Source organism: Oncorhynchus tshawytscha, linkage group LG25 (assembly GCF_018296145.1).
Source record: "Oncorhynchus tshawytscha isolate Ot180627B linkage group LG25, Otsh_v2.0, whole genome shotgun sequence".
Lineage (NCBI taxonomy): Eukaryota > Metazoa > Chordata > Actinopteri > Salmoniformes > Salmonidae > Oncorhynchus > Oncorhynchus tshawytscha.
This window is the reverse complement of record NC_056453.1, coordinates 28,843,850-28,863,588: the sequence shown is the minus strand read 5'-3', so window position 1 is coordinate 28,863,588 and position 19,739 is coordinate 28,843,850. Positions and strand designations below refer to the sequence as shown.

General features: G+C 42.3%; 1 protein-coding gene across 1 annotated transcript in view; it reads right to left on the bottom strand.

The window, feature by feature from the left end:
- LOC112224582 (protein kinase C epsilon type) overlaps positions 1-19,739 on the bottom strand; it is a 163,115-nt gene that overhangs the window by 112,524 nt on the left and 30,852 nt on the right. Inside the window, exon 2 of the mRNA XM_042306204.1 lies at positions 8,802-8,865. Coding sequence (XP_042162138.1) covers positions 8,802-8,865 — 64 coding nt within the window. The remainder of the gene's footprint in view (positions 1-8,801; positions 8,866-19,739) is intronic.

Below are 19,739 nucleotides of genomic sequence, written 5' to 3'. Positions count from 1 at the left end.
TAATGTTTACTGTCAATTGTATTGTTTATTTCACTTTCGTATATTATCTACCTCACTTGCTTTGACAATGTTAACTTCTTGGATATAGGGGGCGCTCTTTTAATTTATGGATTAAAAAATGTGCCCGTTTTAAGCGCAATATTTTGTCACGAAAAGATGCTCGACTATGCATATAATTGACAGCTTTGGAAAGAAAACAATCTGACGTTTCCAAAACTGCAAAGATATTATCTGTGAGTGCCACCAAACTCATGCTATAGGCGAAACCAAGATGAAACTTCAAACAGGAAATGAGCAGAATTTTTGAGGCTCTGTTTTCCATTGTCTCCTTATATGGCTGTGAATGCGCCAGGAATGAGCCTGCCCTTTCTGTCGTTTCTCCAAGGTGTCTGCAGCATTGTGACGTATTTGTAGGCATATCATTGGAAGATTGGCCATAAGAGACTACATTTACCAGGGGTCCGCCCGGTGTCCTTTGTCTAAATTGGTGCGTAATCTCCAAGCTGCACGCATTGATCCATGTGATTGAGGGGAGAGAGGAGACTTCCACGAACGATATATCATCGAAGAGATATTTTAAAAAATATATATATTTTACCTTTATTTAACCAGGTAGGCAAGTTGAGAACAAGTTCTCATTTACAATTGCGACCTGGCCAAGATAAAGCAAAGCAGTTCGACAGATACAACGACACAGAGTTACACATGGAGTAAAACAAACATACAGTCAATAATACAGTATAAACAAGTCTATATACAATGTGAGCAAATGAGGTGAGAAGGGAGGTAAAGGCAAAAAAGGCCATGGTGGCAAAGTAAATACAATATAGCAAGTAAAACACTGGAATGGTAGTTTTGCAATGGAAGAATGTGCAAAGTAGAAATAAAAATAATGGGGTGCAAAGGAGCAAAATAAATAAATAAATAATTTTAAATAAATAAATAATAAAAATTAAATACAGTTGGGAAAGAGGTAGTTGTTTGGGCTAAATTATAGGTGGGCTATGTACAGGTGCAGTAATCTGTGAGCTGCTCTGACAGTTGGTGCTTAAAGCTAGTGAGGGAGATAAGTGTTTCCAGTATGTGAAAAACACCTTGAGGATTGATTCTAAACAACGTTTACCATGTTTCAGTCGATATTATGGAGTTAATTTGGAAAAAAGTTTGGCGTTTTGATGACTGAATTTTCGTTTTTTTTTGGTAGCCAAACGTGACGCACCAAACGGAGCGATTTCTCCTAAACAAATAATCTTTCAGGAAAACTGAGCATTTGCTATCTAACTGAGAGTCTCCTCATTGACAACATCCGAAGTTCTTCAAAGGTAAATTATTTATTTGAATGCTTTTCTGGTTTTTGTGACAATGTTGCCTGCTGATGCTAACGCTAAATGCTACGCTAGCTACGCTAGCTGTTACACAAATGCTTGTTTTGCTATGGTTGAGAAGCATATTTTGAAAATCTGAGATGACAGTGTTGTTAACAAAAGGCTAAGCTTGAGAGCTAGCATATTAATTTCATTTCATTTGCGATTTTCATGAATAGTTAACGTTGCGTTATGGTAATGAGCTTGAGGCTGTATTCACGATCCCGGATCCGGGATGGCTAGATTCAAGAGGTTTTAACACGTTTTACATGCCAATAAAGCCCCTTGAATTGAATTGAGAGGAGGGAGAGAGAGCGAGAGAGAGAGAAGAGAGAAAGAGAGAGAGAAGGAGGGAGAAAGAGAGAGAGAGAGAGAGAGAGAGAGAGAGGAGAAAGAGAGAGAGAAGGAGGGAGAAAGAGAGAGAGAGAGAAAGAGAGAGAGAGAGAGAGAAGGTTCATAACAAACAACTTAATCTGGCAGATTAAATCTTCATGGTGCTTTTGAGGGAGCAAAATGTTCTGCCTCACTCCCCCAGAATGCACTAAAGAGCACACTTCCATCCTCCATCAGTTTACCTCCTATGAGAACGGATGACATACTGTACCTGCACCACTGAATGATGGGAACTGTAGTTCATCACTTCTAGTGATGTAGCCCAGTCATGCAAGGAGCACTTCCAGCACATTTATGCTAGGTAAGGTCATAGCTTCACTTATGATACAAAGGTAGAGCCCATAGGTAGACCCCAAGAATTGCCTGTTCTCATCATTTAAAACCTGACAAGTGATCTGATCTGTGAAGGTAGCAATGTTAAAACATCATTCTAGAAAGTGTTACAATATTTCAGCTGAAGAAAGGAGAAGTGGTTAATGGATTGTAGTTAGTAGAGGATGGCTCTGTGGCAAGTTACTGCTTTCAAAGCTGAACCTTAGAAAAGTCTACTTTTCACAACAGAGCATGGTAGTAGTGTTTCCTTGCAGTGAGTACAGGAGTGGGCACAATCATGCATCACAAAAATCTGTCTGCACTTATAAAAATACAGTTTCCTTTTATATCACTCTAAAACTCTACACACCTATACTTACTACCTGACTGCCTTTGACTTGTGCTCTCTCCCTGTGTGTGTGTGTGTGTGTGTGTGTGTGTGTGTGTGTGTGTGTGTGTGTGTGTGTGTGTGTGTGTGTGTGTGTGTGTGTGTGTGTGTGTGTGTGTGTGTGTGTGTGTGTGTGTGTGTGTGTGTGTAGGGCCTGTTGATGCAGACCAGTACTGACGGGAGGCAGCCAGTGAGTCCCATCACAGATGCCTGCCAGCTCCTTTTGTACAAAACAAGCCGCTCACACTCCTTTCTTTCTCTCTTCTCTTTTGTTCTTCCCTCAGCGAGTTGGGCATACTCTCAACATGGTTGACAGGGGATCTGCCTGTACTCTGCCTTTCTTCACTCACACTTCTCCAACTTGATGCTTTGTCCTTAAGCAGAGCTTTGACCCCCCACAGCCACAATCTGAACGAACAACAGTTACCACACCGCTGTAACTCGTGTTTGTGTGTCAGAACTCTGTGTTCCTACATGTCTTTAACCCGCCTGAATCTAGCTAGCGTCAGGATTATGTGTTCTACATGTCTTTAACCCGCCTGAATCTAGCTAGCGTCAGGATTATGTGTTCTACATGTCTTTAATCCGCCTGAATCTAGCTAACGTCAGGATTATGTGTTCTACATGTCTTTAACCCGCCTGAATCTAGCTAGCGTCAGGATTATGTGTTCTACATGTCTTTAACCCGCCTGAATCTAGCTAACGTCAGGATTATGTGTTCTACATGTCTTTAATCCGCCTGAATCTAGCTAACGTCAGGATTATGTATTCCTACATGTCTTTAACCCGCCTGAATCTAGCTAACGTCAGGATTATGTGTTCCTACATATTGATCCCTGTATTGATTATGGACTTGACACAGGTCATCAACGTAGCGATTGAGTGCAACACGAGTAGTGGGAGAGGGAGACACTGGTTAGAAGAGAGAAGAGTTCTTGTGGGGTAAATGAGAGGTCACACACGCAAACACTGACACAGACACACACTCTAACATGCGTGCACACACATTTACACATACAGTACACATTATGAGCACAGTGCTCTTATCCATCCTTCCCAATTAAATTACTTTTATCCAAAGCATCAGGCATAGTAAAACGACTTCTCTGATAACTAGAATCCCTATGTGTGTACAATTGTATAATTCATGAATATGTAAAGACTCACCGAAAGAGAGAATCCTACAGCCGAAAGCTACAGTCAGGGTTATAATGCATGAATTAACAACCATCTGTAGCCAGAGGCAGAGGAAATCACTCCCCTTGCTCTCTACACGACCCTGTTTTACACACCCTCTGTCTTATAATACAGGTGCTGAAGACACTACCCTGTTTTACACACCCTCTGTCTTATAATACAGGTGCTGAAGTCACGACCCTGTTTTACACACCCTCTGTCTTATAATACAGGTGCTGAAGACACAACCCTGTTTTACACACCCTCTGTCTTATAATACAGGTGCTGAAGACACTAAAGACACTACCCTGTTATACACCCTCTGTCTTATAATACAGGTGCTGAAGACACTACCCTGTTTTACACACCCTCTGTCTTATAATACAGGTGCTGAAGACACTAAAGACACTACCCTGTTATACACCCTCTGTCTTATAATACAGGTGCTGAAGACACTACCCTGTTTTACACACCCTCTGTCTTATAATACAGGTGCTGAAGACACTACCCTGTTTTACACACCCTCTGTCTTATAATACAGGTGCTGAAGTCACGACCCTGTTTTACACACCCTCTGTCTTATAATACAGGTGCTGAAGACACTACCCTGTTTTACACACCCTCTGTCTTATAATACAGGTGCTGAAGTCACGACCCTGTTTTACACACCCTCTGTCTTATAATACTGTCACGCCTTGGTCTTAGTCAGGTGATTATCGTTGTCTCTGATTGGGAACCATATTTAGGTAGCCCGGGTTTCACTGTGTGTTTGTGGGTGATTGTTCATGTCTCAGTGTTTTGTATTCACCAGATAGACTGTTTAGGTTTTCACGTTATGTTTGTTGTTTTTGTTTTGTTCGTTTTTTCTTCGCTATTAAACATGTATCTAACTTACCACGCTGCATTTTGGTCCGACTCTCTTTCGACGGAAGAACACCGTAACAAATACAGGTGCTGAAGACACGACCCTGTTTTACACACCCTCTGTCTTATAATACAGGTGCTGAAGACACAACCCTGTTTTACACACCCTCTGTCTTATAATACAGGTGCTGAAGACACTACCCTTGCTCTGACCTACCTAGCTAGGAAAGGACATGAGTGTCTCTTACTATCAAAGCAAATCAGCTTTTACAACAATTAATGTAGATTTGAATATGTACAGCTAATTCACTCACAGACTTAAACCTACCCTATCCGTCTCAGAAAGAGCTTTGAAATGTACGGGCGTGATACACGTATTCATGATAACGGTATTGAAATAATCAGAGTACTTAAAATAGTTGATGATGAATCTCAGTGTATATTATTATTGTTGTTCTTCACCCCAGACAGGGACAAACAGATGGTTGTCGCTCTATGATGACAAGGTATTTTTCCTGCCACTGTCCAATGACTCGCTCACACTAGCAAGTCACAGGAAATGCTAAATGTCCATTTCCTGATGTAACAATGATAAGGGAGCTTGAAACTCTGACTCACGTACACTTCTCTCATGGCCACAGTCACATTACGGAGAGATAGAATGAGAGAGAGAGAAAGACTAGAGACGAAAGGAGCAAGAACCGAATGAAAGAATTGAAGCATCACTGAGAAATAGGTGAGTGTGACGTACTGTGACAGAGCACAACCACCCCCATGTTTGAGTGACACATCAGTGACATGTTGAGTGATCCAGCCACCCTAAATAAGGGGGTGAGAGAATGACAAGAGAAAGAGACAGATGAGAGGGACTTCTCCTTTTAGTGGCTCTAATCAGCATCCAGGAAAAGGAGAGGATGGAGGGAACAAATTGAAAGAGATAATTTACAGATCTCATTTTGAATGGGAGCAGGCAAACCAATCAGAGATTGGTCAGTGCTAGCCAATCCAGTCACCCTTTGCCTTGATGACTTTGTGCACTCTTGCATTCTCTCAACCAGCTTCATGAGGAATGCTTTTCCAACAGTCTTGAAGGAGTTCCCACATATGCTGAGCACTTGTTGGCTGCTTTTCCTTCACTCCGCGGTCCAAGCCATTCCAAACCATCTCAATTGGGTTGAGTTCGGAAGATTGTGGAGGCCAGGTCATCTGATGCAGCACTCCATCACTCTCCTTCTTGGTCAAATAGCCCTTACACATTCTGGAGGTGTGTTGGGTAATTGTCCTGCTGAAAAACAAATGATGGTCCCACTAAGCGCAAACCAGATGGGATGGTGTATCGCTGCAGAATGCTGTGCTAGCCATGCTGGTTAAGTACGCCTTGAATTGTAAATAAATCAGTAACAGTGTCACCAGCAAAACATTTGCTGTACATTTAAAACATGTTTTTATGTAACTAGGCAAGTCAGTTAAGAACAAATTCTTATTTACAATGACAGCCTACCCCGGCCAAACCTGGACGATGCTGGGCCAATTGTGCGCCACCCTATGGGACTCCCAATCACAGCCGGATGTGCTACAGCCTAATTTTGAACCAGGGACTGTAGTGACGCCTCTTGCACTGAGATGCAGTGATTTAGACTGCTGCGCCACTCGGGAGCAAAGCACCCTCACACCTCCTCCTCCATGCTTCACGGTGGGAACCACACATGCGGAAATCTGTCATTTGGACTCAACAGACCAAAGGACAGATTTCCACCGGTCTAATGTCCATTGCTTGTGTTTCTTGGCCCAAGCAAGTCTCTTCTTATTATTGGTGTCCTTTAGTAGTGGTTTCTTTGCAGCCATTAGGCCATGAAGGCCTGATTCCTGCAGTCTCCTCTGAACAGTTGATGTTGAGATGTGTCTGTTACTTGAACTGTGTGAAGCATTTATTTGGGCTGCAATCTGAGGCTGGTAACTCTAATTAACTTATCCTTGACAGCAGAGGTAACTAGCGCTTGATGGTTTTTGCGACTGCACTTGAATAAACATTAAAAGTTCTTTCCGGATTGACTGACCTTCAGGTCTTAAAGTAATGATGGACTGTCGTTTCTCTTTGCTTATTTCAGCTGTTCTTGTCATAATATGGACTTGGTCTTTTACCAAATAGGGCTATCTTCTGTATACCACCCCTAGCTTGTCACAATACAACTGATTGGCTCAAATGGATTAAGAAGGTTAAGAAATTCCACAAATTAACTTTTAACAAGGCACACCTGTTAATTGAAATGCATTCCAGGTGACTACCTCATGAAGCTGGTTGAGAGAATGCCAAGAGTGTGCAAAGCTGTCATCAAGGCAAAGGGTGGCTACTTTGAAAAATCTCAAATATAAATATATATTTTGAATTGTTTAACACTTTTTTTGGTTACTACATGATTCCATATGTGTTATTTCATGGTTTTGATGTCTTCAATATTATTCTACAATGTAGAGAATAGTCAAAATAATGAGTAGGTGTGTCCAAACCTTTGACTGGTACTGTATTCGGTCCCATATTCCTAGCACACAATGAGTACTGTATATCAAACTTGTAACTCCACAAACTTGTTGGATGCATTTGCAGTTTGTTTTGGTTGTGTTTCAGATTATGTTGTGCCCAATAGAAATGAATGGTAAATAATGTATTGTGTCATTTTTAAATAATAATATATTTTTTATTGTAAATAATATGTTTCTGAACACTTCTAAATTAATGTGGATGCTACCATGACTACAGATGATCATGAATAAATCATAAATTAGAATACGTGAGAAAGTTAGAGGGAAAACTATCATACCAAAAATGCTAACATCACCTGTAATTGGTAAAGGTTAGCATGTCTAGCAATGTTACATTTCCAAGAAACTGAAGATCTCGTAAAACGCTGTGTACTACTCCTTTCACAGAACAGCGCAAACTGGCTCTAACCAGAATAGAAAGAGGAGTGGGAGGCCCCGGTGCACAACTGATCAAGAGGATAAGTACATTGGAGAGTCACATGTCCGCAACTGGCAGCTTCATTAAATAGTACCCGCAAAACACCAGTCTCAACGTCAACAGTGAAGAGGCGACTCCGAGATGCTGGCCTTATCTCAAACTGGCCATTAAAAATAAAAGATTAAGATGGGCAAAAGAACACAGACACTGGACAGAGGAACTAGAAGGCCAGCATCCCGGAGTTGCCTCCTCACTGTTGACGTTGAGACTGGTGTTTTGCAGGTACTGTTTAATGAAGCTGCCAGCTGAGGACTTGTGAGGCGTCTGTTTCTCAAACTAGACATTCTACTGTACTTTTGCTCTTGCTCAGTTGTGCACCTGGGCCTCCCACTCCTCTTTCTATTCTGGTTAGGGCCAGTTTGCGCTGTTCTGTGAAGGGAGTAGTACACAGCGTTGTACCAGATCTTCAGTTTCTTGGCAATTTCTCGCATGGAATAGCCTTAATTTCTCAGAACAAGACTAGACTGACTAGTTTCAGAAGAAAGTTCTTTGTTTCTGGCCATTTTGAGCCTGTAATCGAAACCACAAATGCTGATGCTCCAGATACTCAACTAGTCTAAAGAAGACCAGTTTTATTGCTTCTTTAATCAGGACAACAGTTTTCAGCTGTGCTAACATAATTGCAAAAGGGTTTTCTAATGATCAATTAGCCTTTTAAAATGATAAACCTGTAGTAGCTAACACAACGTGCCTCTGTACACCTATGTAGATTTTCCATTAAAAATCAGCCGTTTCCAGCTACAATAGTCATATCCAACATTAACAATGTTTCCACTGTATTTCTGATCAAATTTATGTTATTTCAATGGACAAAAAAAATGTACCTTTCTTTCAAAAAGCAGGACATTTCTAATTGACCCCAAACTTTTGAACGGTAAGTGTAGGTCCAACCACGTAACTTTTGACTACTTTAAAACAGTATAAGCGAATTTGTCTAAACACCTTCAAATGGGGGGGACGAGATACATAAAGTGCTTTTATGTCTAAATAGAAAGTGACATTCTGTACTGTCACCTCATATTAAACGTTGGATCTCAAATCCAAAATGCTGGAGTATTATTCAAACGTTTAGCTTCACTGTCCAAATAAACACACTGTATACTAACTGTATACAATGTAACATCTGGCACAACACTCTAATAATGTACTTTCAAGAGAAGGTTTGTCAGTCGTGGGATAAGTAGAAATTGGGCATGTGGCCATACGTTTGGGCAAGCTGTGCCTCAGTGTAAACTAGTCAGATCCACTCATCGCTGATACTATATCAGCACAGCTCACAACTTACCTTCACTAGACGATCCAGACAGGTCCATGATGACGTACACCCTCCCCTCAGGCTCCAAGTCAATCTGGGAGAGAAGAACAAAACAGAACAAACTGTCAGCTTTCATACTGGAGTAGAAACACTGAATATGAAGTATAGTATGGGATGGAAACATGAAACCATTTCAGTGTTTGTAGAAAATTACGTAGTGTACAGCAATGTCTCACTCGCCCCCCCCCCACCACCACACACACACCGTTCTCTCTGAAGGTACTGACACTGCTACAGTAATGGCTAATATTCAGTATGGCCAAAGAGGAAGAGCTGAAGAGAGAGGGTTCACTCCCATCCAAATCTGTCCACATGATAAGTGATAAGCAGACCGATAAGCAGACCGATAAGCAGACCGATAAGCAGACTGATAAGCAGACAACCTGCCTTCCCGCCATTGGGAAAACGACTCCCATTGTTAGGGCGGAAACAAGACCATCTCGTCATTACAGTATCTCTGGTATGGCTCTCAGGAGCTAGTGTGTGTGTGTGTGTGTGTGTGTGTGTGTGCAGTACTACAACGTGCATGCCCTTGGGTTGCTGAATACTGCAGTGTTTATATACTAAGACCAGGAAGAGTCCTGAGTGTGTTACATTGTAGCTTTGTGGACGGTATACATCCGTTCACCCACGGCCCTCTCTAAACCATACCCCCCACCCACACACACTCTCGCCCATCGATTGCCAAGCCTGAGCTCAAATCTCTGGGGGCTCTACTGGGCATAAGCAGATGAGATTGAGTTATGGTGTGTGTGTGTGTGTGTGTGTGTGTGTGTGTGTGTGTGTGTGTGTGTGTGTGTGTGTGTGTGTGTGTGTGTGTGTGTTAGCTCATCTCATAAGAGAGAGTGGGCAGGGATCGCGGCGGCTGGGGCTCAGAGAGTTTCTACCGGCAGCAGCCGCCCACGGCCCATCCATAATCCCCTTCTGCACAGTGCACAAAGACACACACACACAGACTGCACCCAGCAATTTCCTCATCTGGTCCTGTTTTGAGCACACACATTGCTGAGAATTGGTGCAATCTCCACCGCAGAGAGGACGTGGGCTTGGGCTATATACGAGGTGAAGGAGGGGGCGCTACAGTGACAAAATCCATCATTCTACCATAATGCATTCTAAAATGGGATATGGCAACATTTGCAGGTGTCAGAACTAGGCTGCAGCTATAGGTGGCTTTCACAGATTATATGCTACAATTATATAGATATTGCAGCCTTCCCTAGCCACCCTAACACAATACAACACTCTAGCCTTCCTTCATCTCTCTCTCTTTCAGGTGCCCCAGATCCATCCATCAAAACCCACAGCCAGCCCAGTAAATACAGCCCTTCTAGGGTACAGCAGTGCGGTACAGGACCCCCCCCGCAGCCTGGGGTAAAGTGCGAAACAAATAGGGCCCACACATGTGAGGTGTTGACTGCCTTGCAATCTCTCTCCCTCCCTCTCTTCCTCTCTCTCCCTCCCTCCCTGGTAACCTGAGAAAGGTTCCGTGTCCCGGTGTAGTCGTCTGGAAGATGTGCAGTGTAAACAGACAAAAGGGAGAGAAAGACAGAGGAAGAGAAAGACGGAAGAAGAGAGACAGAGAGAGGGTGGAGTAGGCCTCTTCCCCAGCCTGCATGTTGGAACAATAGTCTTCCAGCAGTAGGTTAGACAATACATTTGTCTGTATTTGAGGCCACAGAAACACATAGAAATAGAACATATAGATAATAGATAGATCTCTACACTCTTAGAAAAAAAATGTTATATCTAGAACCTAAAAGAAGAACCGTTTGAAGAAACCTGTTTGGTTCCAGGTAGTAGTTTATTGGTTTATTGGGATCCCTATTAACTTTTGCCAAAACTGCAGGTATTCTTCCTGGGGTCCACAAAAAACATTAAACATGACAAGAAGAACCCTTTAGGTTCCAGATAGAACTTTTTGGAGTTCCGTGTAGAACCATTTCCACAGAGGGTTTTACATGGAACCCAAAAGTTCTACCTGGAATCATAAAGGGTTCTACCTGGACAGCCGAAGAACCCTTTCAGGACCCTTTTTGCTAAGAGTGTACTACAGATGGATAGCCAAGAACAGGATGTCGGGCACTTTGTAGATCAGTGCTCTTGAAGTGCATTCTGTAGAATGCAGACTGTGAGAGGGACAAGTATCCTATTCTTACTGCATGGTGCCTCCCCTCTCAGTGCTGTTGAGAAGGCCTCTGAGTGCTGCTCAGAAGATGATGTTGTTGTCCGGACGGAGTAGAGACAGAGCCATGGTGGAGTGGCGACATGTTTGTTATCCTGCCATGCGACCCCCGACTCCCCCCACCCCAGCCTCCTTTCCTGTGAGGTCACAGGCCTCCATTCATCAACAGCCTTCTGGGCACGCTCAGTCTCACAGGTGCAGTGGCCACTAAATATAGACGCCAGCTAAGGAAGGAAAGGCTGAGTGTGTGTGTGTGTGTGTGTGAGTGAGAGAGTGAGAGAGAGAGAGAGAGAGAGAGAGAGAGAGAGAGAGAGAGTTTATGTGTGTCGTGTTCTGTGTATCTGAGTGGGTTCCAGAGAGAAAGCCAAATAGATGAGGATGTGTGTTGTGTATTTATATTTATATTTGTGTGGACTTGAACTGTATAGAACCACATCTTTATTCAGCAACAACAGTGCTTTACCACTATAGAGTGCTTTAGGCAAGAACAGTACATCATCTATTTTCATACTGAATATATGTGTTTAAGTTGCAGTATATTACATCAGTAGATACACAGACTACACACACTCTACAAGGTGTCGAAAGTATTCAACAGGGATGCTGGCCCATGTTGACTCCAATGCTTCCCACAGTTGTGTCAAGTTGGCTGGATGTCCTTTGGGTGGTGGAACATTCTTGGTACACACAGGAAACTGTTGAGTGTGAAAAACCAGCAGCGTAGCAGTTCTTGACACAAACTGGTGGCCTGGGACCTACTACCCCGTTTTGTCTTGACAATTCACCCTCTGAATGGCACATGTAAACAATCCATGTCTCAATTGTCTCAAGGCTTAAAAACCCTTCTTTAACCTGTTTCCTCCCCTTAATCTTCATACTCCCGAGTGGCGCCATGGTCTAAGGCACTGTATTGCAGTGCTAAAGGTGTCACTACAGACCCTGGTTTGTTCACAGTCTGTGTCACAACCAGCTGTGATCAGGAGTCCCATAGGGCGGCGCACAACTGGCCCAGTGTCATCCAGGTTATGGGGGGTAGGCCGTCATTGTAAATAAGAATTTGTTCTTAAACTGACTTGCAGAAAGACTGTTTAGCTAGGTACAACAGAGTGAATCAGAAGACATTGCTTCTCATTCTAGTGCCGTGACCAATACACTCAGAATGCTTTGAATATCTTTTTAATCATCCTATATATCAACCTCTTCAGGTGCAGCAGCACTCGTATACTCCTCGTAATGTGATGGCATCCCATGGGACACAGTGGTTGAACGTTTCCACGTTATTTAAATTAAATTACTCTCAACCAACGTGGAATAGATGCTGAATTTACGTCTTTGCCCAATGGGATTACATGTAGCCAGGGTGGGGGAGGAGAGGAGATGGCTAGGGGACCAGAAAATCAAATATATTTTTACTAAACTTTTTAAATAAATTAAAGCAGTGTTTCTTAATCCTGGTCCTGGGGTCCTAAAGGGGTGCACATTTTTGTTTTTTCCCTAGCACTACACAGCTGAGTTTTAATGATCAACTCATCATCAAGCTCTGATGATTTGAATCAGGTGTGTAGTGCTAGGGCAAAAACTAAAATGTGCACGCACCCCTTGGGGTCCCTAGGACCAGGACTGAGAACCACTGAATTAAACAGTTCATACATTTTACAGTTCATACCTTTTTTTGTATAATCTTACTTGTTTGTGTAATCAGAATACTTCAAAAACAAGTCTTGGAATTGAAATAGTAGGGGATATATAGAAAATCAGAAACAGATATACTGAGAGAGATGAGATTCTTCTATAGTCATATTCAGCTTGTCAGTTGCTTTGTCTTTTCTGCCAGTACCCATATGAACAGACACTGACATGTTAGTGAGTGCTTTGAGTGCTGTACTCTAAACACAAGACACATTCATCCCCATTCAATGTCTCCTTCCACCAAGGTCATAGCTTTGTGTTTTTATATTAGTTTGAAGATTTTAATTTGAAATTCAGTTTAGTTTCAGTTTGTTTTCTGATCTGATTTACACATTTTTTATCTAGCTTTACATTTCATGGTTTTTATATTATTTCATTTCAGTTTTAGTTTTTGTGTTTGGGACACAAGTAGCCATATATGGGTTGTTAAGTGTTTTTTCATTTCACTTCATTTCACTTCATCTCAATATCTGCAACATATCTGCAAGAGTACAGAACCACACACATGCACCAGAAAATGAAACTGTATAGTTTAAATGTCCAATCCAGCTGTTTTTATCTCAATATCAAATCATTTCTGGGTAACAATTAAGTACCTTACTGTGATTGTTTTCAATTAAAATGGTTTATAAAAAATCTAAATAGCTTCGTGGCAAAGAGCAATTTGTCAAGCAAGAATTTTGCTGGGACTGTCTGGGAGTGGTCTGAGTGAGGAGGGGAAAAAGGAAAATTAGCTGTTATTGGCAGAGAGGTTTGGAACTCTATTTTTTATTTGTATACTTAAGCAATAAGGAACGAGGGGGTGTGGTATATGACCAATATACCATGGCAAAGGGCTGTTCTCTTCAAAATGGCATTATCATCACTTTCACAATTTCACAGTGTTATTCCAACCTCATAGTGTGGAAATATATATAAAATACAAGCTTTAATTCAATTTCTGTAGCTTTCGCTTCATCCGGCTCCCTCACTCTCCTTCTCACTGTGCCTCTATGTCAGTTAGTGCTGCAAAAACTATAATGTCGTATGACCCTAGCAGTGTGTGTGGGTGCTCATATATGTCTTATTTCACACATGTACAGTTGAAGTCGGAGGTTTACATACACTTAGGTTGGAGTCATTAAAACTGGTTTTTCAACCACTCCACAAACTATAGTTTTGGCAAGTCGGTTAGGACATCTACTTTGTGCATGACACAAGTCATTTTTCAAACATTTGTTAATTAACAGACAGATTATTTCACTTATAATTCACTGTATCACAATTCCAGTGGGTCAGAAGTTTACATACACTAAGTTGACTGCCTTTAAACAGCTTGGAAAATTCCAGAAAATGATGTCATGGCTTTAGAAGCTTTTGATAGGCTAATTGACATCATTTGAGTCAATTGGGGGTGTACCTGTGGATGTATTTCAAGGCCTTCCTTCAAACTCAGTGCCTCTTTGCTTGACATCATGGGGAAATCAAATGAAATCAGCAAAGACCTCAGAAAAAAGTGGTAGACCTCCACAAGTCTGGTTCATCCTTGGGAGCAATTTCCAAATGCCTGAAGGTGCCACGTTCATCTGTACAAACAATAGTACGCAAGTATAAACACCATGGGACCACGCAGCCGTCATACCGCTCAGGAAGGAGAAGCTTTCTGTCTGTTAGAGATGAACATACTTTGGTGCGAAAAGTGCAAATCAATCCCAGAACAACAGCAAAGGATCTTGTGAAGATGCTGGAGGAAACAGGTACAAAAGTATCTATATCCACAGTAAAACGAGTCCTATATTGACATAACCTGGAGGCCACTCAGCAAGGAAGAAGCCACTGCTCCAAAACCGCCATAAAAAGGCCAGACTACGGTTTGCAACTGCACATGGGGACAAAGATCATCCTTTTTGGAGAAATGCCCTCTGGTCTGATGAAACAAAAATAGAACTGTTTGGCCATAATGACCATCATTATGTTTGGAGGAAAAAGGGGTGGCTTGCAAGCCAAAAAACACCATCCAAACCGTGAAGCACGGGGGTGGCAGCATCATGTTGTGGGGGTGCTTTGCTGCACGAGGGACTGGTGCACTTCACAAAATAAATGGTATCATGAGGATGGAAAATTATGTGAATATATTGAAGCAACATCTCAAGACATCAGACAGGAAGTTAAAGCTTGGTCGCAAATGGGTCTTCCAAATGGACAATGACCCCAAGCATACTTCCAAAGTTCTGGCAAAATGGGTTAAGGAAAACAAAGCCAAGGTATTGGAGTGGCCATCACAAAGCCCTGACCTCAATCCTAGAGAAAATTTGTGGGCAGAACTGGAGGAGGCCTACAAACCTGACTCAGTTACACCAGCTCTGTCAGGAAGAATGGGCCAAAATTCACCCAACTTATTGTGGGAAGCTTGTGGAAGGCTACCCAAAACATTTGACCAAAGTTAAACTATTTAAAGGCAATGCTACCAAATACAAATTGAGTGTATGTAAACTTCTGACGAACTGGGAATGTGATGAAAGAAATAAAAGCTGAAATAAATCATTATCTCTACTATTATTCTGACATTTCACATTCTTAAAATAAAGTGGTGATCCTAACTGACCTAAAACAGGGAATCTTTACTTGGATTAAATGTCAGGAATTGTGAAAAACGGAGTTTAAATGTATTTGGCTGAGGTGTATGTAAACTTCCGACTTCAACTGTACAAGTGTGTATTATATGTATTATATTTTTACCTATCCCAGCTCCCCCTCAGACACCCTCGGAGTGTGGGGTCACGGCCAGGGTCAGCCATGATCAATGGCGAGCCTGGAGCAGTTATGGTTAAGTGCCTTGCTCAAGGGCACATTGACAGCTTTTCACCTTGTTGGCTCTGGGATTCGAACTAGTGACATTTCGGTTACTGGCCCAACACTAACTGCTAGGCTACCTGTCGCCCTATACACACACACACATTCTCCCTCCCTCCCTTGTCGGGGAGGCTGTTTTGTGAAAACACCTTGGGCTGAATGGCGTCTGTTGAAAGATGTTGACATATTTTCAGCAATCAACCATCAAACCCTGGTTTCATGCCTCTCCCTTGCATCTTTCATCAGAGACCTCTTATCTTCTCGCCTGTTCCTTACTTCCCGCAATGTCCAACGACACCATCCATCCCTCGCAATAAAGGAGCGATAAAGAGACACACGACTCCGTGTCTGTGGAAAAGCTCTTCAACTTTGCACCCCCCACCACCCTCATCTGTCTGTCTGTGTGTGTGTGTGTGTGTGTGTGTGTGTGTGTGTGTGTGTGTGTGTGTGTGTGTGTGTGTGTGTGTGTGTGTGTCTATGCACAGTGTTGAGTCTTCAGAGGCTGTGGTACGTCGCCCAAAAATAAAGGCCTTTGAGCACTCCTGCCTTCTTGTTTGAGTCTGCCTAGATGGGGATTGGCTCTGGCAGTGGAGTATCTCTGAGTCTGTCTAAATGAGGATTGGCTCTGACAGTGGAGTATCTCTGAGTTTGTCTAAATGAGGATTGGCTCTGACAGTGGAGTATCTCTGAGTCTGTCTAAATGAGGATTGTCTCTGACAGTGGAGTATCTCTGAGTCTGTCTAAATGAGGATTGGCTCTGACAGTGGAGTATCTCTGAGTCTGTCTAAATGAGGATTGTCTCTGACAGTGGAGTATCTCTGAGTCTGTCTAAATGAGGATTGTCTCTGACAGTGGAGTATCTCTGAGTCTGTCTAAATGAGGATTGGCTCTGGCAGTGAAGTATCTCTCCTTCCTGATAAAGTGAAAGCACATGACAGTGCTGTTCTCTATGGCTCTGGCCCACCCAACACCGTGCTAGAGAGGGGATAGTATTCTGAATATTCTGAGGAGAATATCCACTACTGTACACACACACACACACATACACACACACTGCATACAGTATTTGTTGCTCATTCATAGTGCTACAATGAGTCACACATCGAATAGTTCTTAGTTACAGTTTCTAAGTAATTTTCTCTTTCCTTTTTCTGTTTATTCTATTTGGTCTTTCTAGTCTGTTTATCGCTATTGTCAAAAACTGAATGAAGGGAACTGGGAGAGGGAGAGACAAAGAGGGGGGATAAAGAATGGAAGAGACAAAGAGAGAGGGAGAGGGAGAAAGAGAGAGGGAGAGAAAGAGAGCGAGCCAGCGAGAGAGAGAGGGGGGGGGGCAAGGTTACAGGAGCAGGGAGAACACAGAGCACATTGTGTTTTATCTCTGGCCTCAGTGACAGTGTGCACCCGAAGAGTGACACACACCAGAGCCTTCTGTCACACACACACACATTTGCACTTTAAAAAAACACACACGCCCTGTGAAACACACAAACACGTTGAAAAGCACTCATACACTCACCAGAGCCCCCTATGAATCCTCACAGAGACACGCACGTGTATTGTGATATAGAATTTATCATTGCAATTTCAAATACTGTAGTATTTCTTTATGGTAATCACATTCAGCTAGAAAGGGATGCATGTGAAATTCAACCAACTGAATTTATGTGGTAGTGACCTCTTACCCAGATTAGCCTTGGCAAGAAGCCATTTTCAAAGCGTCAATCAATCATAATTTGCAATTAGCGATCAAGGCACAGGCTATACAAGTGAAACAGTACAACTGCTGTCTAAAAAACAACAGCTATCACGCATGGCAGGCAATACTTTAATTATAGTAAAATGATTCAGAATACAGACATCATGAATATCTGTTTATTTTCTGTTGGAAAATAACACTTTTTGTATTGATTTTTTATTTAACATTTATTTAACTAGTCAAGTCAGTTAAAAACAAATTCTTATTTACAATGACAGCCTACCCCGGCCAAACCCTCCCCTAACTCGGTAGACACTGGGCCAATTGTGTGCAGCCCTATGGGACTCCCGATCACGGCTGTTTGTGATACAGCCCAGGCTCAAACCCGGGTCTGTAGTGATGCCTCTAGCACTGAAATGCAGTGCCATAGACCGCTGTGTCCCTCAAGGAACCCACATGTTGTAAAGGAGGAAATAAACTGCAAAGTACAGCCAACTGATTTGCCATCGTAAGCCTTTAGTGTGTGTATGTCTGTGTTTGTGTGCGCACACAGATCAAAACTGGGGATGGCAACACAGAAATGACTCTGGTGATATGCTGAAGGAAAACTGCAGCAGTGTGTGCAGTGAAAACACATGCCCAGTTGCACACAAAGTCAAAGGAAGAGCGAATAAAACACCGAATTTGAAATTGTTTACATTTCAAGCATGTCTCCGGGGTCCTTTTTCAAACAGCACTTCACTTCAAAGTCAATTAGTGTGATGAAGACGTTTCTATTAGCATGGAACAAGATTCCAACATCATCTCAACCCTAACACACACGCTAACACAGTTCTACAAAACAGACATAAACACTTGAGACCCGGGGAGCTTGCCTCAGTGGACCCTCTGAGAGATACGCCAGGAGACGTTACACACACACAAACAAGGATGGGCGCACGCACACACAACTAACTGAAACACACAATCTGGCCACCCTGCTGTGTGTCAGCCGAGAGTAGTTCAAGGTTGGGGATTGGCCTGGCTCCTGCAGCTAATGCACTCACACCAGCCAGAACAGAACAGAACAGAACACAGCTCTAGAAGCCAAGACTGGGCCTGCATCTAAACACTAGGGACAGGAGAAGCATACAAGAAACACATACACACATACAGTTGAAGTCGGAAGTTTACATACACTTTGGAGTCATTAAAAGTCGTTTTTCAACCACTCCACAAATTTCTTGTTAACAAACTATAGATTTGGCAAGTCAGTTAGGACATCTACTTTGTGTACGACACAAGTAATTTTTCCAACAATTGTTTACAGACAGATTATTTCACTTCTAATTCACTGTATCACAATTCCAGTGGGTCAGAAGTTTACATACACTAAGTTGACTGTGCTGTTAAACAGCTTGGAAAATTCCAGAAAATTATGTCATGGCGTTAGAAGCTTCTGATAGGCTAATTGACATCATTTGAGCCAATTGGAGGTGTACCTGTGGATGTATTTCAAGGCCTACCTTCAAACTCAGTGCCTCTTTGCTTGACATCATGGGAAAATCAAAATAAATTAGCCAAGACCTCAGAAAAAAATGGTAGACCTCCACAAGTCTGGTTCATCCTTGGGAGCAATTTCCAAATGCCTGAAGGTGCCACGTTCATCTGTACAAACAATAGTACGCAAGTATAAACACCATGGGACCACGTAGCCGTCATACCGCTCAGGGAGGAGAAGCTTTCTGTCTCCTAGAGATTAACTTACTTTGGTGCGAAAAGTGCAAATCAATCCCAGAACAACAGCAAAGGACCTTGTGAAGATTCTGGAGGAAACAGGTACAAAAGTATCTATGTCCACAGTAAAACGGGTAAACCAGCTCTGTCAGGAAGAATGGGCCAAATTTCACCCAACTGATTGTGGGAAGCTTGTGGAAGGCTACCTGAAACATTTGATCCAAGTTAAACAATTTAAAGGTGATGCTACCAAATACTAATTGAGTGTAAGGAAACTTCTGACTCTAAATAAATAAATAAAAGCTGAAATAAATCATTCTCTCTACTATTATTCTGACATCTCACATTCTTAAAATAAAGTGGTGATCCTAACTGACCTAAGACAGGGAATTTTTACTAGGATTATATGTCAGGAATTGTGAAAAATTGAGTTTAAATGTATTTGGCTAAGGTGTATGGAAACTTCCAACTTCATCTGTACATACATACACACTCTTCTAACCCCTCAACACACTCTGTCCTCTTCCACAACCAGCCAGAGTGCTAATTATACCTCATTACCCCAACAAGGCTGACCTGTTTGGAGATACGGTGTGTGTGTGTGTGTGTGTGTGCCCTACTGCGTATGAGAGCAATGCTTTTTGGGTAGGGTGAGGGAGGCCATCCATTAAAAGCAGTGTAGAACCGTGACTATAGGATCTACGTCTTCCAAAACTCTTCCAATACGTTGAATCAAACTAAAAAAATCAAGAATATAACATATAAATATATATAAAACATAGCATCA